We start from the raw sequence: 26,029 nt of genomic DNA, 5'->3' as shown, positions 1-26,029 counted from the left end.
TAGAAAGTAGCCTTTTTTTCCATTCAATTTTGTTCAACATCAAAAGAACACCACTCGTGTCTTTTAAATAAGATTTTTGTATTTTAACATATTTTTGTAAGTAGCTGTCTATAAATTCCGATAAGTTGGAGGTAATGGACCCAATTCTAGATATAATAGGTCTTCCTGGGGGATTTTTTTTATCTTTATGTATTTTGGGTAAAAAGTAGAAGACAGGCAACCTAGGGTCCTCAATCTTGAGGAATTGATGTTCTTTCTCTTCCAGGATTCCCTGTCTTCTACCCTCCTCCAAAAGAGTGTACAATTCCTGTTTAAACATTTTGGTGGGATCATCCACCAGTTTTTTGTAAGTATTTGTATCCCCCAAGATTCTAGCCACCTTCATATAGTTTGTTTTGTCCATTATAACAATCCCTCCCCCTTTGTCTGTCTGTTTAATTACTAGGCTGGTGTCTTTTGCTATTTCTTCTAGGGCTTCTTTTTCTTTCAAAGTTAAATTATGATGTATTTTATTTTTATTGGACGTGAGTGCTTGTAGATCTTTATCAATTAACTGGAAAAAAACTTAAAGATGATTCCCCTTCATGTGTTTGGGGTAGAATTTGGATCTCGGTTTGAAACTAGAATGCTGGAAATTATTTATCTGTGGACCTAGATCTACACTAACATTTGCCGGTTCAACTATGGGGTTACCCAAATGTATGTCTTTTTTTTCAACCTTATCTACTATGTAACTATATATGTAACTATATTTCCTGTCACTGAAGGGCTGCTGTGTAATTTCCAGCTATGCACCTTGCAATTCACAATAGAACATATACACAGCCAAAAATAATTTATTTACAGCTCATATTGGGTAGATTATGCCTTGTTAAAGACATTATTCGAAAACATCAGTTTTGTAAAGAATGTAATTGGCTTCTCTAAACCAATTTAACCATGCTAATAGCAAATGTTTGCTTTCATTTTGGATGATGGTATTCATTAGAAGTTAATTTCTATGGGGCCTCTGAATGGAGGAGTGTTTTGTTTGAGACATTTTTCCTTTACCCATTTGGCCATCCTGTCATTATCAGAGAGCCGATAATGGAAAAGAGAGAGGTGGGGATTCTGGCTGTGCAAAGCACTTGCTGAACTCACAGGCACATCACACAAGAAGTAGTAGCCAAAGGAAATCAAATCCCTCCCAAAACTTGGCTCGCCATATTAACACAGGCATCACCCAGGTGAAATACCTTAAACATGTCACTGACATTAGTTCACTTTGGTCCTAGATGGAATTTCCACTTTTAGGGTGCACTCCCTTTCACGACCAATAAATCGGTTATGTTAAATAGACTTAACATTGTATAAGATCTTGGTATTCGGTCAAATAAGTCTTATTTGATCAACCCGAGACTTGATGTTTCGCATCCTATTAGTTTGATTACTTAGGGTAGGTCCCCAGTGCAGCCGGCGGCTGTGCGCGCGCCTCTCACCAGACCCTTACTTGCTCCCTGGCTGTCCCCAGTGCTCCCTGGCTTACTGCACACTGTGACGCGTCAGCCAGCAGGGGCTACAACAGAATTGTGATCCCGTGCGGCGACGCGTCACGTGGTGCGCCAGGGAGCCAATCAGAAAGACTGATGGGTGGGGCTACTTATCCGGTCACTCGCTATGTTTATCCAGGTACTCACCAGCAAGCATGCAAATGAGTCAAATTCCTTCACTGCAGGGTAATTGCCCTGCTATGGAAGGCTTTGTGTATTGTATGGGGGGAGGCAGTGTGGCATGGAGGAGAGCGACTGTATTGGGGGAGGCAGTGTGGCACGGGGGAGAGGGACGGCCCCCCGTCATGGTTGCACCCGGCCCGTCTTGGCCAAGCCCCCCCCCGCGCCAAAAAAAGCTTCCTGCAGATCGCGGTGAAGCGCCGTGCACGCGCCCCCAGGATGCAAGGCGGGCGTGCCGGCGTGTGCAGGGGGGCCTTAGCCTTAGGCTGCGCTGCATTATCTATGCGATTTTGTGGGGTGTGCACAGTATCTTTGGTTGTAAAAAAAAAAAAAAAAAAAAAAATTATAATATTGGCAGACTGAGTGGAGTGTCAGTGTTATAAAGGACAAAAAATGAATTAATGAAGGCACATTACGAAGCTTTTTTTTTTTTTTTAAACCGTGTGTCATACAATTTCTTTTTCTTTTTTTTAAACCGTGTGTCATACAATTTCATTCAGAAGTATATTCGTTTTGTTTTGTTGCAATGTTTGTTTCATTTTCTTTTTTTCTTTTAGATCTTCTGATGCTGGAATGACAGAACGTGTACCGTGTCCAGGAAAAGTGGCTATATCAGGTATTGAAACATTTCCAAGACATTTGAGGCCATATTAAGGAAGCCGTGCTAGGCAATAAAAAAGGAGCGGTCTGATTTAGCATACAATAAAGCATTTTGTTAACCTAAAAGTTGTGGGATTTCTTAAGCTGCCTCATCACCTATGATAAATTAAACCAACATGTTTAAAGATTTAAATCTATGTGGCTATGTAAGGGAGTCCAGGGGTTAAACTCCCTTTACGGGGCTGGAAACTGCACTGGTGTCTGGTTTCCTACCTGAACTGGGATGTGGAGGTAATTAAACTCCTGATTGAACAAGTATAAAAGGCATGAAATGAGAACTTGTCACTGTCCTTGTTTGGAATCTGTTAGGGGGATCAAAGACAGCGCTCACGCCCGCAGGGATTCAGGCTGGTTGACCAGAGGATTTTGCCTGGCTACCGTGAGGAACCCAAAGCCTCACACACCAGAGAAGCCTGCGCACAAATAATGGTAAAAGACTTAGGGCAGGGGCACACTTGTTGCTTCGCGACGCTGTGTGGCTGTGCGCCTCCGTCTGCTGGGCTATGTGTGAACATCCCTGTAACAGGGGACTTATCCCTGTTCACAAATGTGCCTCTAATCCAGCAGTGTGGTGGTTAACTGCTGGTAGGCAATTAACTAACACCACCTGGCTGATTACAGGTGGTAGAAAAAGCCTGCCTCTGAGACAGGAAGTGAGCATCCATAGCTCACACCTGAGCAGAACTAGGAGACAGAGCAGAGATTCCTTAGTCCACAACTGGGCTGAACCAAGGAAGGACAGATGTCTTGAGCGGCAAGCTGACCACAAGACAAAGGGGACAAGATTCTAACCTGGAGCCTGACATTTCCTGTGCACACAAGGATGTGGTTCCAAGAGAGCAGAGAAGCTTCCCCTACAGCAGCCCGGCTAACAGATAAGACTTTTTGTATAAGACTATTATGTATGTCTATGTGTATTGATAAATGTCTCCATGATTTGGGGCTGGTAAATAGCTTAGCTAACCAACCCAGTCAGAGAGGGCTGAGCTACATATGGAGATAGTCTCCAAAGCAGAGATAGGTTTTTTTGTTTGGCTGATTCTCTTATGTTGATTTTTGCTGTGTTTAAAGCGACAGGCACAATAAAGCCTTGTTTTAATTTCACCTTAAAACAGTCTCCATTGTGTACCTCTGCACAAGTCCTCCTACAATCCCCAGCAGATGGAATGATGGGGGAGCGAGCGGGCGGCAGATAAATAAATAATGTAATATTATAATAAATATGAGAATAAATAATAAATAAAATAATAAACCCCGTCACCCGTCCCCATGCTATTTCAGCAGCCAATCAATGAAAACTTCTGGACATTGATTGGCTGCTGAAACTGACGTCATGCTGCTGCAGAGACAAAGAAATGTGCACCGAGAGTGGTACACCAAAGAATCCCCTTTAGATAGGCGCACTGCAGACCTGAAAATATAGACGGTCAGGGGTGGGATGTGGTGTATAAAAATAAAAAACAACTTTAATAAATATTCATATAATGGTGTACATAAAACCGTATATAGTGCTGTGCTATACACTGAGTAGTAATAGACTACTGTTGGTCTATATCAAACTCCGTCATGCGTCTCAACTATGCTCCCATTAATATTGTCTCCCTTGTTGTTTAGATGAAACTGGATAGATGCTCTTCGTATCAGAAGTCTAGGTAAGTATATTAATCCTGTGGCATATTAGTAAGTATAGGCTCTACCGAGACTTACAAAGTATTCACGCAGCACATTCAGGCGATATGTACACTGCGCATGCGTCATGTAAGTTAAAAAGTTGGAGTCTGTTTTATGTACGTGTTGCGCATGCGCCGGAACAGTGCGTGAGATTTAACTGTTTGGATGGCCCGTTTTAGGTAAGTAACGGGTAAAGGGAGCACTGGGTATGATAGAAATGTTTAGTAGTGATTGAACATAGTGACACACAAAGCGCTGTGCCTATGGATCACTATAGATCACTTCTTTAAAATGAACCCAGTGTATTACGGGATGCGTATTCACTGGGTTCATTTTAAAGAAATGATCTATAGTGATCCATAGGCACAGCGCTTTGTGTGTCACTATGTTCAATCACTACTAAACATTTCTATCATACCCAGTGCTCCCTTTACCCGTTACTTACCTAAAACGGGCCATCCAAACAGTTAAATCTCACGCACTGTTCCGGCGCATGCGCAACACGTACATAAAACAGACTCCAACTTTTTAACTTACATGACGCATGCGCAGTGTACATATCGCCTGAATGTGCTGCGTGAATACTTTGTAAGTCTCGGTAGAGCCTATACTTACTAATATGCCACAGGATTAATATACTTACCTAGACTTCTGATACGAAGAGCATCTATCCAGTTTCATCTAAACAACAAGGGAGACAATATTAATGGGAGCATAGTTGAGACGCATGACGGAGTTTGATATAGACCAACAGTAGTCTATTACTACTCAGTGTATAGCACAGCACTATATACGGTTTTATGTACACCATTATATGAATATTTATTAAAGTTGTTTTTTATTTTTATACACCACATCCCACCCCTGACCGTCTATATTTTCAGGTCTGCAGTGCGCCTATCTAAAGGGGATTCTTTGGTGTACCACTCTCGGTGCACATTTCTTGTCTATCTAGCCCATCCCCAGGCAGCACGCCTCCACCTATTAGGGGTCTGAGCGAGGTCCCTTTTCTATAGTCATGCTGCTGCAGCCTTGAATCATAGTTTGGAAAGACTCCAGCGACTGCAGCAGCGGCGACGCCGTGTTCGCAGCCAATGGTAGTTTCAACAATGAACACTACCATTGGCCACCAGGGGTCGGTGACGAGCGCGCACGTTGTGTAGCGCTGTGTGTGCTTATTGGGAGCAGCAAGACTTAAAATTTTCCAGCTGGAAAAAAAATCTGTCACCGGACCAGCGTCAATGTCAGAAAAAACTTTCAATATTGTTCCCTGTCTTGCTAATATTGTTTATATATTTTGGAGTTGGTAACCAGTTTATTTGGCCAGCTGTCATTAGAAAGGGCTGCAGCAAAGTGTAGTTATTTTCCCTAACAGGAATAGGTAAGTAAGTATAGATATAGGATAAAATATCTGTTGTCTAAATTTAGCATAAGTTGAACTTGATGGACGCATGTCTTTTTTTCAACCTCATCTGCTATGTAACTACTGTAACACCAGTGTTTCTGGTATATACACTGGCGACACACTTTATTCGAGCACGGCTAGTCCCGCGAATTCGGGTATACTCGGGTGTATTCAGGTTTCTGATATTTTTCAGCCAGAGTGCATTGCGTTATTTTCCGGCAGGAATTTAAGCTTTTTATTCCGGCTGGTTACAATACTGCAATGCCGTCAAAATACACATGGTGGCGCTTGCGAGCTATTCTCTGTGAAGCCGTCCCCTATAATGAATTGTAATGCAGTATACAGTATATATATATATACAGTACTGTATAACAACAACCCCTGTAAGCCCTAACATACAGTACTGTACAGTACTGTACTGTACTGTATATGCACATACATAAATGATACTACTGTATGGGCGGCGGGGGCGAGATGTGTTTGCAGCAGAGAGAGATCCGCTGCTCTCTCTCTGCGCAAACATCCACACATTAAAAATTATTTGAAATACATTTTTATTGATAGTGTAGATGTGCAGGGGGTCTCCGGAGCTGAACCGCGTTGGTTTTAGGTCTGGGGACCCCGTGCCCCCCGAGATACAGGCCCCTTTAGGGGGTGCCGGTATCCAGCTCTGCGTTAAAAGCCCCGATCACGTGACCGCGGCCTGTAAACCAAGCAGAGCAGAGGGATACCGGCACCCCCTAAAGGGGCCTGTATCTCGGGGGGCACGGGGTCCCCAGACCTGAAACCTGTGCGCTTCTGCTCTGGAGACCCTCTGCACATGTACAGTATCAATAAAACACATACAATATACAGTATAAATAAACACTCGTTCTTTACCTTAGCGTCTATGCGCTATGGTAAAGAAGCATTATTTTAATAATATTGTAAAGTGAGCAGGGGGTTCCCTGAGCCAGAAATTAATGATTAATGCTCAGGGAACCCCCCCCCCCCCTGCTCCTGATCAATATTATTAAAAATACGGAAAATGCTGCGTCATTACTATAGCGGATAGCCGCTAAGGCAATGAAGGGGTTAACCCACCGTGCCCGCTTTATTGTGTGTAGTGGGGATGGGTGAGGGGGGTATTTGGCCCTTGGTGTGAGTTTAGGACTTGCGGGAGGGGGGGGGGGGTTGCGGGTGCACTTAACCCCTTCACGATCGTAGCAGTTAATACCGCTACGGTCATGAAGGGGTTAAGCCCTCCCGCTACCCCCCCCCCCCGCAAGCCCTCCCCAACCATCGTTGGGGCGAATACCCCATTCACCCACCCCCGCTAAACACAATAAAAAATAATCACACACAGCATCCCCGCAATAAATAAATAAATAAATAAATACAAATAAATACATTTGAAATACATTTTTATTGATAGTGTAGATGTGCAGGGGGTCTCTGGAGCTGAACCGCGTTGGTTTTAGGTCTGGGGACCCCGTGCCCCCCGAGATACAGGCCCCTTTAGGGGGTGCCGGTATCCAGCTCTGCGTTTAAAGCCCCGATCACGTGACCGCGGCCTGTAAACCAAGCAGAGCAGAGAGATACCGGCACCCCCTAAAGGGGCCTGTATCTCGGGGGGCACGGGGTCCCCAGACCTGAAACCTGTGCGCTTCTGCTCTGGAGACCCTCTGCACATGTACACTATCAATAAAAATGTATTTCAAATGTATTTATTGTCATTTATTTATTTATTTACTGTATTTATATTTATTTATTCATTGTGCTGCTGCTGCAAGTCGTAAACTCACACCAAGGGCCAAACACCCCCCTCACCCCCAATAAAAAAAATTCACGCACAGCAGCCCCACAATTAATAAATAAATCTAAATAAATAAATAAAATCTATGTAAAACCCCCTCCCCTATTCTCGCTTTTAAAACGCCCTGCCTTCTCTCTAATCTATGTAAAAAACCCTCCCCCTATCCCCCTATTGTGTGTGCGTTAAGCTTCCCTGCAAGCTATGTAAAAAAACCTCCCCCTATTGTGTGTGTGTTTAAATCTGTCTGGCCTGTGTTTCTGAGTGCTGAGTGCTCTGCGTTTAAAGGTCCCGATCACGTGATCGCGGCCTGTAAACCAAGCAGAGCAGAGGGATACCGGCACCCCCTAAAGGGGCCTGTATCTCGGGGGGCACGGGGTCCCCAGACCTGAAACCTGTGCGCTTCAGCTCCGGAGACCCCCTGCACATGTACACTATCAATAAAAATGTATTTCAAATGTATTTATTGTCATTTATTTATTTATTTATTTATTTATATTTATTTATTCATTGTGCTGCTGCTGCAAGTCGTAAACTCACACCAAGGGCCAAACACCCCCCTCACCCCCAATAAAAAAAATTCACGCACAGCAGCCCCACAATTAATAAATAAATCTAAATAAATAAATAAAATCTATGTAAAACCCCCTCCCCTATTCTCGCTTTTAAAACGCCCTGCCTTCTCTCTAATCTATGTAAAAAACCCTCCCCCTATCCCCCTATTGTGTGTGTGCGTTAAGCTTCCCTGCAAGCTATGTAAAAAAACCTCCCCCTATTGTGTGTGTGTTTAAATCTGCCTGGCCTGTGTTTCTGAGTGCTGAGTGCTCTGCGTTTAAAGGTCCCGATCACATGATCGCGGCCTGTAAACCAAGCAGAGCAGAGGGATACCGCACCCCCTAAAGGGGCCTGTATCTCGGGGGGCACGGGGTCCCCAGACCTGAAACCTGTGCGCTTCTGCTCCGGAGACCCCCTGCACATGTACTGTACACTATCAATAAAAATGTATTTCAAATGTATTTATTGTCATTTATTTATTTATTTATTTATATTTATTTATTCATTGTGCTGCTGCTGCAAGTCGTAAACTCACACCAAGGGCCAAACACCCCCCTCACCCCCAATAAAAAAAATTCACGCACAGCAGCCCCACAATTAATAAATAAATCTAAATAAATAAATAAAGACATGAAGAGAAATAAATATATACTGTACAGTATATACTTTGTATATATATATACACTGTATATATATATATATATATATATATATATATATATATATATATATATATATATACAGTATACATATATACACTGTGTATATATATATATATATCATACAGCTATATATATATATATATATATATATATATATATATATATATATATATATATATATACATACTGTATGTGAGTGAAAAGAGAAAAAAGTAACCCGTATGGGAGCACTCAGGTATGCAATTGATATATTTGTTTATTTATTTGACACAGTGCAAAAAGGGATGAATAAACAGTACAGTACATGATTTAAAAACACTTAAAAAAGAGGCATGGACCCTTAAACACTAATGAACAGCACTAGGGAACGACACACACTGTCAACCCTAAACATGAAAAGGATAGTGACTCAAAAAACACTAGGGAGAATCAAAGTGAATCACAATAGGTTACTGGGTTTAAAGGCACCTACAGTATACAACGCTAAGGATAATGCACACTACACACCAAAAGGTAGACTTGTCAAAGTATAAATGACAGTCTCAAAGCATCACACATCTGCATTAGCATACAGTAATATAACCAATGCCTAAAGCACAAATCATGTGTAGGAAAGGTGGTAAGGTGGAATGAAATCCCTAGATGTGTAGAGCAATGAAGTTAATGAATAGCATACAGTATACAGTAAAACATAACATTACAATCCACACAGTACATTGCATTTACAGTACATTGTATACTGTAAATGATGCATAGCATTAAATCTATGCACCATATACAGTACTGTACATTCTGCAAATGAATGTTAACAATATAATTGCAAGCTACTCTACCAGTAAATACTGTACAAACACTTCCAAACAAGTCAACTTAACTACAGTATTTTAACCAAGCAAGTAAACCAAAATCAATATATACTGTAAGTAACAACCAGAAAAGACAATTTAAAAACAAACTAACCCTTACAATACCAAGGATTACATCTATCTAATTGTAAAAAACCTTATACATTATACACAGCAGCATTGTTTAAAAACCCCTTCCCCCCTAATGTTTGTGTTAAGCAGATTACACTGAAGGGAGAGAGATATAAAGGCCTAAAGCCCCTTCCCCCCTAATGTTTCTGTTAAGCAGATTACACTGAAGGGAGAGAGATATAAAGGCCTAAAGCCTTACCTGCATTGGTAAACCCTCCCTGCATTGATGTCGTGTAGTGTACAGTATGTAAATGTGGGGAGGAGGGGGGCCCAATGTGCATAATGTACTGTGAGGTCTAACCACCCTCACCCCCTACCCACATACTGTACCGTTACCCCCCCCCCCCATCCTGGCCATGGCCCCTCACGCACAGCAGCTCCACAATTAATAAATAAATATAAATAAATACATGAAGAGAAATAAATATATACTTTATATATAAATGTGAGTTTATAAATAAAATAAAGAATATTATTTCTAGGGGCCCTAGAACAGAAGTTCCCACGCCAATTTCGCGCTCATTGCTCTTTTTTTGCTCTTTTTTTACAATGTTGCTGGTCTTGCGGCTTTGCAGTATGCAATCAAAAAGCGCAGTGTATGAAGTCTGGGTGAGCGCTTTCCACATTTGATGCCTACGGCACCTTCCCATTTCTACACACTTCAATACCTGCACAGTTGGTAGCGCTTTCCATCCCAGCTACCATTCTGGATATTCACCTCTCACAGGCCATTCTTGCCCGAGTCTGTCCTATCAGACAGGGGCATTAACCTGTATCCACACCACCTGGACAATTTCTCTCTGTCAGAGACTTGTGCTATTTATTTTATATATTTTTGTGTAATTATTCATGCAAATTTATGCTCATTTCATACTGTATGTGGTTTTCAACATAAAGTGGCTGCTGGGCCTGATCCTAACTCATACAGTATACAGTAGCGCTTCCCTGTTTGTTTGTTTATTGCAAGCAAAAAGCAGTTTGTAGTACTGAGTGTGAGATAAATTACTGTATTTATCAGTGTTGATCAAAGAGAGTTGATCAGAAGGATTCCCCTTATATACAGTACGTAGAATTAATAAAATTGTATTATTTTCCGATATCCGCAGTGATTCTGGTCAACCTGACAGATTTTTAGTAATACAGTATACTGTACTGCAAGACCATGTGTTGTCTACCTTTTACTACAGTATACTGTACTGTATGAATGACAATAGAGTGCTGTATACTTTATAAGGGGAATCCTTCTGATCAACTCTCTTTGATCAATACTGATAAATACAGTATCATATTTATACCCCTTTAGCACCTGTCGTTCCATCCTATGCACCCATTTACTGTACAATGGTGATTGCGGTCGTATTCACGTACTTTATGTGAGATAAATTAACCAGTTCTTTTATTGCTGAAGTCGCCACAAAATACTTTTATTTACAAATACAGTACAATACAATGGTGAAACTTTTCAAGTTAACAGCAATTCAAAACATCAACACACAATAATACATACTTTACAGTACTGTACAGTATACTGTACTAGTATATTTGGGCCTTGTCTTTGGGGGTTTATTCATGCAATTATTAGGGTGACCTGGCGTTGGAAATACTGACACAGTACAATCCTACAGCTACACCACCCACCCCCTCCCTTAGAGTTTTTAATCCCTCCCTGGCCAAGCATCAATCGTCTGGCTAATCCAATCCAAGCCATTGTTTTGTTAATCTGGCCCTGGGCTGTTCAGAACAGCCACTGCTTCTAAATTACTGAAAATATACAGGATAAATATACAGTGATGTGAAATAATCCTTTCTGTGTGTCTGAGAGTGTTGAAAGTCACCAGGTCCTCATCTAGTAGAGTACATTCTCGAATACCTTTAGAATAAAAATACAGTATATATAAATATACAGTATAAATATTGCACAGTATACTGTAATGTTAAATAACCCATCCTGTTCTTTTTCCCTTCATACTGTAACAGTATCCTCATTGTGTCTGCGGTACAGTAGTTCATTGAGAGAGGAGAGGTTTTGTGTACATCATTACTGCTGTTTATATACTGTACATTTGACTGCACAAGCAGATTTGACGAACACAAGGCCCCCCCTCCCCTCTGGTGCACCCTTTTTCCTGGAACGACAAGAAAACAAAAACTTTGTTCAGTTACTGTACTGTACTGTATGTGCGTACTGTATTATGGTAGACCTACTGTACAGTAGGTGGCTGGTGCAGCTTTCTCTGGAAAGAAAAAATGGAGCAGTTAGTAGGCAGTTACTGTAGTATGTCAAACTAGTCTACTGTACTGTATACTGGAACTACTGTAAACTCTGACTATTGGGAAAGCTAAAATCTGTGCCATACTTACCTGTATCATAGTGTACCTACTGTACAATACTACAGCACTGTACTACTTTCCTGATGCTTGTCCATTGCGCGCGATGACAATGGGCAACACAGTGGCAATATGGTCTATATATTTATTGCATCGTTCAACGGTGAGTACATCGTTCCAAAAACTCATTATGGCTGTATACAACTCGTCCTTCTTGGAGGGTTTCGCCACTTTACGGATGTGGTCCTTCAGCTGATGCCAGACCATTTCGATCGGATTGAAGTCTGGCGATCTGTGATTGGAAAGAAAGGACAATTAGTTTAAGAGATACAGTACACAGTAAAAACAGTGGGGAACATATAAATGGGACACTGTCTACTACACTTACTCCGCTGGCGTCTTCACCCAGTTGATGCCGCGCTCAAGGATATGCGCAGTCGACGCGGTGTGCTTGGGATCATTGTCCTGGTAAAAGCGATGACCATTGGGAAAGTCTTGTGTGATGTATCGCACTATCACGGGCACAATGTTGTCTTGGAAGAAATCTTTATTCATGATTCCTATAGCAAGAAAAGAAAAGTGCTCAATAGTACAGTACAGTGCATACGGTAAGGCAACACTAGTCAAGTACAGTGCATTAGGCGGCATTATATTTGAGAAATTGTACCTTCAAAGACGACAATGCATCCCGGTCCACGCCTAGAGATGGCACCCCACACATGCAGCTTCACAGGGTGTTTTGGCCGTGGCTTCAAAGTTATGCGGCCTTTTTTGTGGAACGCAAATCTTGCAAATCTCTCCAGCGACACAGTAGACTCATCAGTGAAGATGCAATCCTGGAAAGTCTCACCGCTGTCGATCCATGCCTGGGCCTGGAGCACTCTTTTGATTTTGTTTGCGTCCCGTATCATGGGGTACGCTCTGTAATGACAATGAATAAAAAATGTTAGCGTCACAGCGCAGTACAGTTTGCAAAACAACATTTTTACTTTACAGTACAGTACCTCCTGTACTGTCCACTACTAACCTCACACGTCCATATTTCCATCCAATTCTGCGTCTCATCTTCTTTATGCTGCTCTCGGATACAGTCAGATTGTGGTTTTCCTGAAGAGTGTTTTTAACCCTTAATGCGCTCCTCTCATCATTCTCCTCACTTATTCTGTCCACCAGAAGAGTAGTCTCCCTACAATGCAAAGAAATTATATTGTGTTATTAATATGCAGCAATATAAAATGTATATTGTATACTGTACATGTAATGTTGTAATATACAGTAAATATAAATATACAAAAAATGTATACTGCTGTACTATAAATATAAATAGACAAAATATACAGTATACAGTACTGTTGTAATATAATAAATATACTATATAAATACGGTATACTGTTGTTATATCATAATAAATACACATCATATACTGTATATTTCGTTGTAAGATGAATTGCAATATACCAAAAGTGTATACTGCTGCACAAAAAATATAAATTGACCACACATACAGTACACTACAGTATATACTGTTGTAATATAATAAATATACTATATAAATACGGTATACTGTTGTTATATCATAATAAATACACATCATATACTGTATATTCCGTTGTAAGATGAATTGCAATATACCAAAAGTGTATACTGCTGCACAAAAAATATAAATTGACCACACATACAGTACACTACAGTATATACTGTTGTAATATAATAAATATACTATATAAATACGGTATACTGTTGTTATATCATAATAAATACACATCATATACTGTATATTTCGTTGTAAGATGAATTGCAATATACCAAAAGTGTATACTGCTGCACAAAAAATATAAATTGACCACACATACAGTACACTACAGTATATACTGTTGTAATATAATAAATATACTATATAAATACGGTATACTGTTGTTATATCATAATAAATACACATCATATACTGTATATTCCGTTGTAAGATGAATTGCAATATACCAAAAGTGTATACTGCTGCACAAAAAATATAAATTGACCACACATACAGTACACTACAGTATATACTGTTGTAATATAATAAATATACTATATAAATACGGTATACTGTAGATGTACACTACAGTTTTCTATATTTTTTTTTGGTTAAGTTTTATAAATACAGTATACAGTACTTACGCATTTGTTACCCTTGGTGCCTTTTTGCGGTCTCTGTTTTTTCCTTGTGCATGATAGCACACAGTGCTTGATGGCACAACGAGGCCAGAAGCAGTTAACCAGCGCTGGATATCTGCAATTCGTTGTCCGCTCGTGTACATCTCCTTCATTCTCATGCTGAGATCCTTTGAAATCTTCTTAACAGGCATTGCTGCGAGTAGAAAGAAATACAAACACAAGAATGTGTATTCGATGTTTAGTCGATGTGTATTCAATGTGCAGTGAATCCACAAAATGGATGGTGTATTTATATGTTAATGACTCACATAACAGACCACCCACTTTCAACACCTGTACCTGGCCACCATGCATAAAAGGTTGTACACGTTGCATAGCCCACCACTTGCTGATCTTTATCTGAGCCATTGTCCAGATACTGCATTGTGTCTCCCGCTTACATGGAGCAGCCCCGGTTCTATGGACGAAAGAATCATCTCACCTCTGCTGTGCCTGCCACACTGAAAAAGAGAAAGGCAGTTACCGTTCCCAAGCCAAAGGCAAAGCGACAGGCTAAGGCCAACAAAGAAAACCTTCTGCTGACCCCAAAGGCTAAGGCTTTTAAAACACGTCAGCCTTATTATGTGAAGAAGAAATACGGTACTGTGCTCGGTACGCAAGACGCATGGCAGCCAACTCACCGAATCCGCAGACCACTTGCTCCCATATGCTTCGACGACTCTGCTGTAGCTGTCCCGGAAATCTTCAGCCCGGCTTCTCCACCCCCATCTTCTCCGGTTCCATCTGAAGATGCTGCTGCCTCTGAAATCAACGGGTCACTGTCTCCTTTGCTCTTGGACGACTCTGCTTCTCTCCCGGAAATCCAGCGGTCACCTTCTCCATCCCTCTTCCACCACGCTGCAGCTTCTCCTGTACCGGGCATCCCCAGGTCACCTCTTCCACTCTCCATCGATGCCGCTTCTCTCCAGGGAACCCCCATCTCATCCTCCGTTGCACCCATCCCCCCAGATCTCCAGATGCCATGCACAAGCAGCTCGTTGGACCGGATCCTGAATGGGCTAAGTGTGGATCTCCCCGGGAATTCTAGTGTGCTGGCAAAGCTAGATCTGCTTCTGGAGTCGGTGCTACATATGGAGCAACGGCTGGATCAACGGATGCTACATATGGAGCAACGTATGGATCAACGGATGGACAAGATAGAGGCAGACATAGCGGGCATACATTATTTGCTCGGTGTTAATGCCCCTGTTTCCCCGACGCTGGAGCAGGGGGGTGACATGGATGTGATGCATGGTACCTTCGACCCCCTTCCATCACCAAGCACACCCCCTCCACCAGAAGATACAGTGTACTATGCTATTGAGGAGGACATGACAACCCCATCTAGACCACGCCAGGAGACAACCCGGCGACCACTACCGGAGGAAAGCTTCCTCCCAGACACCCTACCATTGCCCATCGCCTCAAGTACACCCGCTCCCAAAAGACTTCCTACACCCGCTCGCATACAAACAGTGCCCGACATCTCCCTGTGCGATCTGACACCGGCGCTGAGGGAGAAGTATAGGGTGAGGAGTGCTGGTATACCACACAAGTATGCCTTGATCATATTTAAACACCATGTTCCCTACACATTGTACTGCGAGTGGGTGTTCAAAGTGAACTATGATGGGAATCGCCAAAAAAATGCCCTTCCTGCCAATTTAAGGAAAAAGATTGTGGAAGAAATGCAGCGCTATTACCCTGTTACAGATCCTGTAATGAGAGGCGTTAGAGACTGCATTAATGGCGTTTTGCGCCATGCAAGGCATCGGCCATGGCTGGAAAATGGGGAGGACTTTCAGTGAGACCATACTGTAATGTTGTGCTGTACTGTACAGTACATGTTTTACCCTATAGTACCTGCTGTACTTAAACAAAGGATACTGTATGTTGTTGTGTGTTGCACGGTTTTTGTACTGTATTTGTAAATAAAAGTTTTTAGTGGCGACTTCAGCAATAAAAGAACTGGTTACTTTATCTCACACACAGTACTACAAACTGCTTTTTGCTGCCAGACTGCAAACCCGCAAGACCAGCAACATTGTAACAAAAGAGCAATGAGCGCGCAATTGGCGTGGGAACTTCTGTTCTAAGGCCCCTACTGTATAAATAATATTCTTTATTTTATTTATAAACTCACATTTATAAACCCCGTCACCCACCCCCGCTAAACACAATAAAAAATAATCACACACAGCATCCCCGCAATAAATAAATAAATAAATACAAATAAATACATTTGAAATACATTTTTATTGATAGTGTAGATGTGCAGGGGGTCTCTGGAGCTGAACCGCGTTGGTTTTAGGTCTGGGGACCCCGTGCCCCCCGAGATACAGGCCCCTTTAGGGGGTGCCGGTAGCCCTCTGCTTGGTTTAAAGGTCCGATCACGTGATCGCGGCCTGTAAACCAAGCAGAGCAGAGGGATACCGGCACCCCCTAAAGGGGCCTGTATCTCGGGGGGCACGGGGTCCCCAGACCTGAAACCTGTGCGCTTCTGCTCTGGAGACCCTCTACACTGTGAATAAAACACACACATCATTAAAGAATCATTCTTTAGCTTAGCGGCTATGCGCTATGGTAAAGAAGCAGCATTTCTGTCTTTTTAATAATATTGTAGAGTGAGCAGGGGGTTCCCTGAGACAGAAATCTAATCTCAGGGGACCCCCTGCTCCTGCACAATATTATTAAAAGTTCAGAAACGAGGCTTCATTAGCATAGCGTATAGCCGCTAAGGTAATGAAGGGGTTAACGCATAATAACCAATAAATACATTCAATACACTACCCACTACCCATGGCAACCTCCGCTGCTGTACAGTAAAACAGAGAAAAAAAATAACACTTTCAAAGTAATGTCCCCTAACCCCTTAATCACCATAGCGGTTATTAACCGCTACAGTCATGAAGGGGTTAACCCGCCCTCACCCACCACTTGGGACGCCTACTGTACATACCCTCCCACTCTAACCCCCCACCCCGTGAGGCCTAACCACCCTCAACCCTCACCCACTAACTACCCACAAGGGAGGCCTACCCACATACCGTTGGGGAAACACCCCACCCCCACCCCAGTACCCACAATAAAAACAGTACAATCACCCACAATAAACAGCATTCTATTTATTAAATACATTACCCACCCCCTGTGCCCCCCCCCCATAAATACAAGATTTATTCTTTTACATTCAGGGTCCATAACGTAGCCCCACGCTAGTCCCCGGTGGGCTGGCAGGGCACCTGGACAGACCTACAGTTTACCAGCAGCATTCCACAGGTTCTGGAGGCCTGCTGGTGGATCCTGCCAGCACCATGGCGCCCAGGTGGTCTCCTTGGGTCACCGTGAGCCTCAATTGGGTCCACACGGTAGGCCCAAGGATGTCTGGGAGCCCCGGGTCAAACCCACAGGTGTCTGCGGGGCCTCGGGTGGTTCCCATGGGGGTCTGGGGAACTCACGGGTGCTCACTACGGGTCCGCGGTGCCCCCACAGAAGTGGGACCACACATCATCATCCCCGCACCTACGGCTCGGAGGTGCCCCCACAGAAGTGGGACCACACATCGTCATGCCCGCAGACTACGGGTCCGCGGTGCCCCCACAGAAGTGGGACCACACATCATCATCCCCGCATGTGTCACCCGTGGAACCACCAGCCTGCTACCCTTTAGGATACCCGAGGATTCCCCGCGGGTGGTCTCCAGAGGTCCCACGCAAAACCACGGAAGTAACCCTGAATGTAAAAAAAATAAACCTGGCCTATACATTCAATACATACACCCTCCCCCCCAACACCTACAGTACAATAATGTGCAAAATAACTATTATCCAGATATGGATAATAGATTAATTGCCCATTATTAAAAACATTAACTAGCATATACAAATAAATAAAGTACTACTGACCTCATCAATACGAAGTGTCCGACGCCAGCGCCTTCCTTCTCTTGCCCACACAAAACATAGCCAAAACCAAGCCAATACATTGCAATTACATTCAGATATCAATTAACCCCTTAAACACCTTATCGGATAATAACCGCAAAGGTAATTAAGGGGTTAAGCCACACAGGCACGATACCCACCCTTCACCCATGAATTTGTACTGCGGCTTCATCATGCAACTATATACAGTATATATACTGTATATATATATACATACAGAGAGACAGAGAGAAAGAGAGAGAGAGAGATATATACAGTATATATATATACACACGTTATATACACACCCATGATAAACCAAATATACAGTACAAATAAATGTAGAAGGGTTATCAAAACCATACTGTTCTACAACCAAACACTTCTCCATACAGACACTACATTAAAAATCAATTTCCTTTAAAAATCCTAACTGATCTCACAATCTACTGTACTGTATATGATCACAAACCAATGAAAAAAAGTCACATTCCAAAATGCATAAAATCTATGCACCATACTGTATACATTCTGCAAATTAATCAACGTAAACAAAAATCAATTAGCAATCATTATTTACATCCCTAAACATTTCACACTCAATCATGAACAATGAAACCATTAACAGATTCACGCCTAGAGCAGAACAATTAAGCCTTTGAAAAAAATATAAGTACCGACAAAAATACAACCTTTACAGTACAACCAAGGCTATCTATCCCTGACCTTCCTCAAACACACAATACAATACCAAGGAATACATCTACAGTATCTAATTTTAAAATACTTTAAACTCACAAAATAATTAAAAACACATCTAATCCAGCTTTTAAAACATCATCATTTCTTACCCTGAATGTATACTGTACAGTATATCTCTCTAGACATATATATTGTACATACATACATACAGTGGCAAGAAATGATATACCACAAAAAAAAAAAATACACAGGTTAAAAAACCTTTTGAAAAAATTAACAAGTTAAATAAAATACATTTCTTTACTGTAGTTCACTTACCATTACTTGCCCCCACCGACTCCCGTTGCCCAGCTTACTCACGAACCAATCCACGATCAGGAACCCATAAAATAATAAACCATTGAAAATAATAAACATTAAACTAAAAATCCAAACCAATCCACGGGTCTTCTACTTGTAATACACCTTCATCTGTATTCTTCTTTCTTCTATCTCCTTCCGGGCGGGGCAGGGCGTGGTCTTCTTTCCATCATCGGCCACGCCCTTGTCTTTTTTCTTCTCCGGAGGTCCTTCCTCCGCGGCGTCTGGCTGCAAAATGAGACGACATAGGCTTTTAAAGACCTATGACGTCACATTTTGCGTCATGGTTCCCACGGTCCTGATTGGGCCGTGAAAACCATGTGTTTTGGCCGATAAAAAAAAAATGATGACGTCACTTAAAGGGAATGAAAGCACAGCCAATCAGAATGGCTTTGCTTCAATTGCCTTTAAGTTGACGTCATGAAAAGGCACATGGCCGTGCACACATGGTACTAGAGCCAATCAGAGCGTGGGAACTTTATCCCTACTCTGATTGGCTCTGGTATACCATGTGTCAGGGGCTTGGGGGAGAAAGGATGTGACGTCAATAAGGATAAAGTTCCCACGCTCTGATTGGCTACCGTACCACGTGACAGGTTTTCATTGACGTCACATCCTTTCTCCCCCAAGCCCCTGACACATGGTATACCAGAGCCAATCAGAGTAGGGATAAAGTTCCCACGCTCTGATTGGCTCTAGTACCATGTGTGCACGGCCATGTGCCTTTTCATGACGTCAACTTAAAGGCAATTGAAGCAAAGCCATTCTGATTGGCTGTGCTTTCATTCCCTTTAAGTGACGTCATCATTTTTTTTTTATCGGCCAAAACACATGGTTTTCACGGCCCAATCAGGACCGTGGGAACCATGACGCAAAATGTGACGTCATAGGTCTTTAAAAGCCTATGTCGTCTCATTTTGCAGCCAGACGCCGCGGAGGAAGGACCTCCGGAGAAGAAAAAAGACAAGGGCGTGGCCGATGATGGAAAGAAGACCACGCCCTGCCCCGCCCGGAAGGAGATAGAAGAAAGAAGAATACAGATGAAGATGTATTACAAGTAGAAGACCCGTGGATTGGTTTGGATTTTTAGTTTAATGTTTATTATTTTCAATGGTTTATTATTTTATGGGTTCCTGATCGTGGATTGGTTCGTGAGTAAGCTGGGCAACGGGAGTCGGTGGGGGCAAGTAATGGTAAGTGAACTACAGTAAAGAAATGTATTTTATTTAACTTGTTAATTTTTTCAAAAGGTTTTTTAACCTGTGTATTTTTTTTTTTTGTGGTATATCATTTCTTGCCACTGTATGTATGTATGTACAATATATATGTCTAGAGAGATATACTGTACAGTATACATTCAGGGTAAGAAATGATGATGTTTTAAAAGCTGGATTAGATGTGTTTTTAATTATTTTGTGAGTTTAAAGTATTTTAAAATTAGATACTGTAGATGTATTCCTTGGTATTGTATTGTGTGTTTGAGGAAGGTCAGGGATAGATAGCCTTGGTTGTACTGTAAAGGTTGTATTTTTGTCGGTACTTATATTTTTTTCAAAGGCTTAATTGTTCTGCTCTAGGCGTGAATCTGTTAATGGTTTCATTGTTCATGATTGAGTGTGAAATGTTTAGGGATGTAAATAATGATTGCTAATTGATTTTTGTTTACGTTGATTAATTTGCAGAATGTATACAGTATGGTGCATAGATTTTATGCATTTTGGAATGTGACTTTTTTCATTGGTTTGTGATCATATACAGTACAGTAGATTGTGAGATCAGTTAGGATTTTTAAAGGAAATTGATTTTTAATGTAGTGTCTGTATGGAGAAGTGTTTGGTTGTAGAACAGTATGGTTTTGATAACCCTTCTACATTTATTTGTACTGTATATTTGGTTTATCATGGGTGTGTATATAACGTGTGTATATATATATACTGTATATATCTCTCTCTCTCTCTTTCTCTCTGTCTCTCTGTATGTATATATATATACAGTATATATACTGTATATAGTTGCATGATGAAGCCGCAGTACAAATTCATGGGTGAAGGGTGGGTATCGTGCCTGTGTGGCTTAACCCCTTAATTACCTTTGCGGTTATTATCCGATAAGGTGTTTAAGGGGTTAATTGATATCTGAATGTAATTGCAATGTATTGGCTTGGTTTTGGCTATGTTTTGTGTGGGCAAGAGAAGGAAGGCGCTGGCGTCGGACACTTCGTATTGATGAGGTCAGTAGTACTTTATTTATTTGTATATGCTAGTTAATGTTTTTAATAATGGGCAATTAATCTATTATCCATATCTGGATAATAGTTATTTTGCACATTATTGTACTGTAGGTGTTGGGGGGGAGGGTGTATGTATTGAATGTATAGGCCAGGTTTATTTTTTTTACATTCAGGGTTACTTCCGTGGTTTTGCGTGGGACCTCTGGAGACCACCCGCGGGGAATCCTCGGGTATCCTAAAGGGTAGCAGGCTGGTGGTTCCACGGGTGACACATGCGGGGATGATGATGTGTGGTCCCACTTCTGTGGGGGCACCGCGGACCCGTAGTCTGCGGGCATGACGATGTGTGGTCCCACTTCTGTGGGGGCACCTCCGAGCCGTAGGTGCGGGGATGATGATGTGTGGTCCCACTTCTGTGGGGGCACCGCGGACCCGTAGTGAGCACCCGTGAGTTCCCCAGACCCCCATGGGAACCACCCGAGGCCCCGCAGACACCTGTGGGTTTGACCCGGGGCTCCCAGACATCCTTGGGCCTACCGTGTGGACCCAATTGAGGCTCACGGTGACCCAAGGAGACCACCTGGGCGCCATGGTGCTGGCAGGATCCACCAGCAGGCCTCCAGAACCTGTGGAATGCTGCTGGTAAACTGTAGGTCTGTCCAGGTGCCCTGCCAGCCCACCGGGGACTAGCGTGGGGCTACGTTATGGACCCTGAATGTAAAAGAATAAATCTTGTATTTATGGGGGGGGGGGCACAGGGGGTGGGTAATGTATTTAATAAATAGAATGCTGTTTATTGTGGGTGATTGTACTGTTTTTATTGTGGGTACTGGGGCGGGGGTGGGGTGTTTCCCCAACGGTATGTGGGTAGGCCTCCCTTGTGGGTACTGACTGGGTGGTTAGGCCTCACGGGTGGGGGGGGGGGGTTAGTGTGGGAGGGTATGTAGGCATCCCGAGTGGTGGGTGGGTGAGGGTGGGTTAACCCCTTCATGACTGTAGCGGTTAATAACCGCTATGGTGATTAAGGGGTTAGGGGACATTACTTTGTATGTTTTAATTTTTGTGTCTGTTTTGCAGAAGCGGAGGGGCCATGGCCAGGATGGGGGGGGGGGGGTTAACGGTATGTGGGTAGGGGGTGAGGGTGGTTAGCAATGCAGGGAGGGAGATTTACTGGTAACAGAAACATCTCTCTCCCTTCAATGTAATCTGTTTAAAGCCCCCTCCCCCCTAATGTGTGTTTCTGTAAAATCTCTCTCCCTTCAATGTACTGTAATCTGTTTAACAGAAACATTAGGGGGGGAAGGGGCTTTAGGCCTTTATATCTCTCTCCCTTCAGTGTAATCTGCTTAACAGAAACATTAGGGGGGAAGGGGCTTTAGGCCTTTATATCTCTCTCCCTTCAGTGTAATCTGCTTAACACAAACATTAGGGGGGAATGGGTTTTTAAACAATGCTGCTGTGTATAATGTATAAGGTTTTTTACAATTAGATAGATGTAATCCTTGGTATTGTAAGGGTTAGTTTGTTTTTAAATTGTCTTTTCTGGTTGTTACTTACAGTATATATTGATTTTGGTTTACTTGCTTGGTTAAAATACTGTAGTTAAGTTGACTTGTTTGGAAGTGTTTGTACAGTATTTACTGGTAGAGTAGCTTGCAATTATATTGTTAACATTCATTTGCAGAATGTACAGTACTGTATATGGTGCATAGATTTAATGCTATGCATCATTTACAGTATACAATGTACTGTAAATGCAATGTACTGTGTGGATTGTAATGTTATGTTTTACTGTATACTGTATGCTATTCATTAACTTCATTGCTCTAAACATCTAGGGATTTCATTCCACCTTACCACCTTTCCTACACATGATTTGTGCTTTAGGCATTGGTTATATTACTGTATGCTAATGCAGATGTGTGATGCTTTGAGACTGTCATTTATACTTTGACAAGTCTACCTTTTGGTGTGTAGTGTGCATTATCCTTAGCGTTGTATACTGTAGGTGCCTTTAAACCCAGTAACCTATTGTGATTCACTTTGATTCTCCCTAGTGTTTTTTGAGTCACTATCCTTTTCATGTTTAGGGTTGACAGTGTGTGTCGTTCCCTAGTGCTGTTCATTAGTGTTTAAGGGTCCATGCCTCTTTTTTAAGTGTTTTTAAATCATGTACTGTACTGTTTATTCATCCCTTTTTGCACTGTGTCAAATAAATAAACAAATATATCAATTGCATACCTGAGTGCTCCCATACGGGTTACTTTTTTCTCTTTTCACTCACATACAGTATGTATATATATATATATATATATATATATATATATATATATATATATATATATATATAGCTGTATGATATATATATATATATATATATACACAGTGTATATATGTATACTGTATATATATATATATATATATATATATATATATATATATATATATATACAGTGTATATATATATACAAAGTATATACTGTACAGTATATATTTATTTCTCTTCATGTCTTTATTTATTTATTTAGATTTATTTATTAATTGTGGGGCTGCTGTGCGTGAATTTTTTTTATTGGGGGTGAGGGGGGTGTTTGGCCCTTGGTGTGAGTTTACGACTTGCAGCAGCAGCACAATGAATAAATAAATATAAATAAATAAATAAATAAATAAATGACAATAAATACATTTGAAATACATTTTTATTGATAGTGTACAGTACATGTGCAGGGGGTCTCCGGAGCAGAAGCGCACAGGTTTCAGGTCTGGGGACCCCGTGCCCCCCGAGATACAGGCCCCTTTAGGGGGTGCCGGTATCCCTCTGCTCTGCTTGGTTTACAGGCCGCGATCATGTGATCGGGACCTTTAAACGCAGAGCACTCAGCACTCAGAAACACAGGCCAGGCAGATTTAAACACACACACAATAGGGGGAGGTTTTTTTACATAGCTTGCAGGGAAGCTTAACGCACACACACAATAGGGGGATAGGGGGAGGGTTTTTTACATAGATTAGAGAGAAGGCAGGGCGTTTTAAAAGCGAGAATAGGGGAGGGGGTTTTACATAGATTTTATTTATTTATTTAGATTTATTTATTAATTGTGGGGCTGCTGTGCGTGAATTTTTTTTATTGGGGGTGAGGGGGGTGTTTGGCCCTTGGTGTGAGTTTACGACTTGCAGCAGCAGCACAATGAATAAATAAATATAAATAAATAAATAAATAAATAAATGACAATAAATACATTTGAAATACATTTTTATTGATAGTGTACATGTGCAGGGGGTCTCCGGAGCTGAAGCGCACAGGTTTCAGGTCTGGGGACCCCGTGCCCCCCGAGATACAGGCCCCTTTAGGGGGTGCCGGTATCCCTCTGCTCTGCTTGGTTTACAGGCCGCGATCACGTGATCGGACCTTTAAACCAAGCAGAGGGCTACCGGCACCCCCTAAAGGGGCCTGTATCTCGGGGGGCACGGGGTCCCCAGACCTAAAACCAACGCGGTTCAGCTCCAGAGACCCCCTGCACATCTACACTATCAATAAAAATGTATTTCAAATGTATTTATTTGTATTTATTTATTTATTTATTTATTGCGGGGATGCTGTGTGTGATTATTTTTTATTGTGTTTAGCGGGGGTGGGTGAATGGGGTATTCGCCCCAACGATGGTTGGGGAGGGCTTGCGGGGGGGGGGGGGGGTGGGGTAGCGGGAGGGCTTAACCCCTTCATGACCGTAGCGGTATTAACTGCTACGATCGTGAAGGGGTTAAGTGCACCCGCAACCCCCCCCCCCCCCCCCCTCCCGCAAGTCCTAAACTCACACCAAGGGCCAAATACCCCCCTCACCCATCCCCACTACACACAATAAAGCGGGCACGGTGGGTTAACCCCTTCATTGCCTTAGCGGCTATCCGCTATGGTAATGACGCAGCATTTTCCGTATTTTTAATAATATTGATCAGGAGCAGGGGGGGGGGGGGTTCCCTGAGCATTAATCATTAATTTCTGGCTCAGGGAACCCCCTGCTCACTTTACAATATTATTAAAATAATGCTTCTTTACCATAGCGCATAGACGCTAAGGTAAAGAACGAGTGTTTATTTATACTGTATATTGTATGTGTTTTATTGATACTGTACATGTGCAGAGGGTCTCCAGAGCAGAAGCGCACAGGTTTCAGGTCTGGGGACCCCGTGCCCCCCGAGATACAGGCCCCTTTAGGGGGTGCCGGTATCCCTCTGCTCTGCTTGGTTTACAGGCCGCGGTCACGTGATCGGGGCTTTTAACGCAGAGCTGGATACCGGCACCCCCTAAAGGGGCCTGTATCTCGGGGGGCACGGGGTCCCCAGACCTAAAACCAACGCGGTTCAGCTCCGGAGACCCCCTGCACATCTACACTATCAATAAAAATGTATTTCAAATGTATTTATTGTCATTTATTTATTTATTTTTTGGCGGCTGCTGTGTGTGTGTATTTTTTTATTGTGGGTAGCGGGAGGGTGGGTGAATGGGGTATTCGCCCCAACGATGGTTGGGGAGGGCTTGCGGGGGGGGGGGGTGGGGTAGCGGGAGGGCTTAACCCCTTCATGACCGTAGCGGTATTAACTGCTACGATCGTGAAGGGGTTAAGTGCACCCGCAACCCCCCCCCCCCCCCCCCCCCCCCTCCCGCAAGTCCTAAACTCACACCAAGGGCCAAATACCCCCCTCACCCATCCCCACTACACACAATAAAGCGGGCACGGTGGGTTAACCCCTTCATTGCCTTAGCGGCTATCCGCTATGGTAATGACGCAGCATTTTCCGTATTTTTAATAATATTGATCAGGAGCAGGGGGGGGGGGTTCCCTGAGCATTAATTTCTGGCT

The 26,029-nt window shown here is 42.5% G+C and overlaps 1 protein-coding gene across 2 annotated transcripts in view; it reads left to right on the top strand.

Annotated features, from left to right (window-relative positions):
• Positions 1 to 26,029, top strand: part of RTKN2 (rhotekin 2) — a 243,539-nt gene that overhangs the window by 47,787 nt on the left and 169,723 nt on the right. The window contains exons 3-4 of one of the 2 annotated variants that reach the window (XM_075612971.1): positions 266 to 346; positions 2,267 to 2,325. In XM_075612971.1, the coding sequence (XP_075469086.1) occupies positions 266 to 346; positions 2,267 to 2,325 (140 nt within the window). The remainder of the gene's footprint in view (positions 1 to 265; positions 347 to 2,266; positions 2,326 to 26,029) is intronic. The other variant, XM_075612972.1, reaches the window with a different exon arrangement.

This window comes from Ascaphus truei, chromosome 8 (assembly GCF_040206685.1).
Source record: "Ascaphus truei isolate aAscTru1 chromosome 8, aAscTru1.hap1, whole genome shotgun sequence".
Classification (NCBI taxonomy): Eukaryota; Metazoa; Chordata; class Amphibia; order Anura; family Ascaphidae; genus Ascaphus; species Ascaphus truei.
The sequence above is the reverse complement of the archived record's forward strand: the minus strand, read 5'-3'. Positions and strand labels throughout refer to the sequence as shown.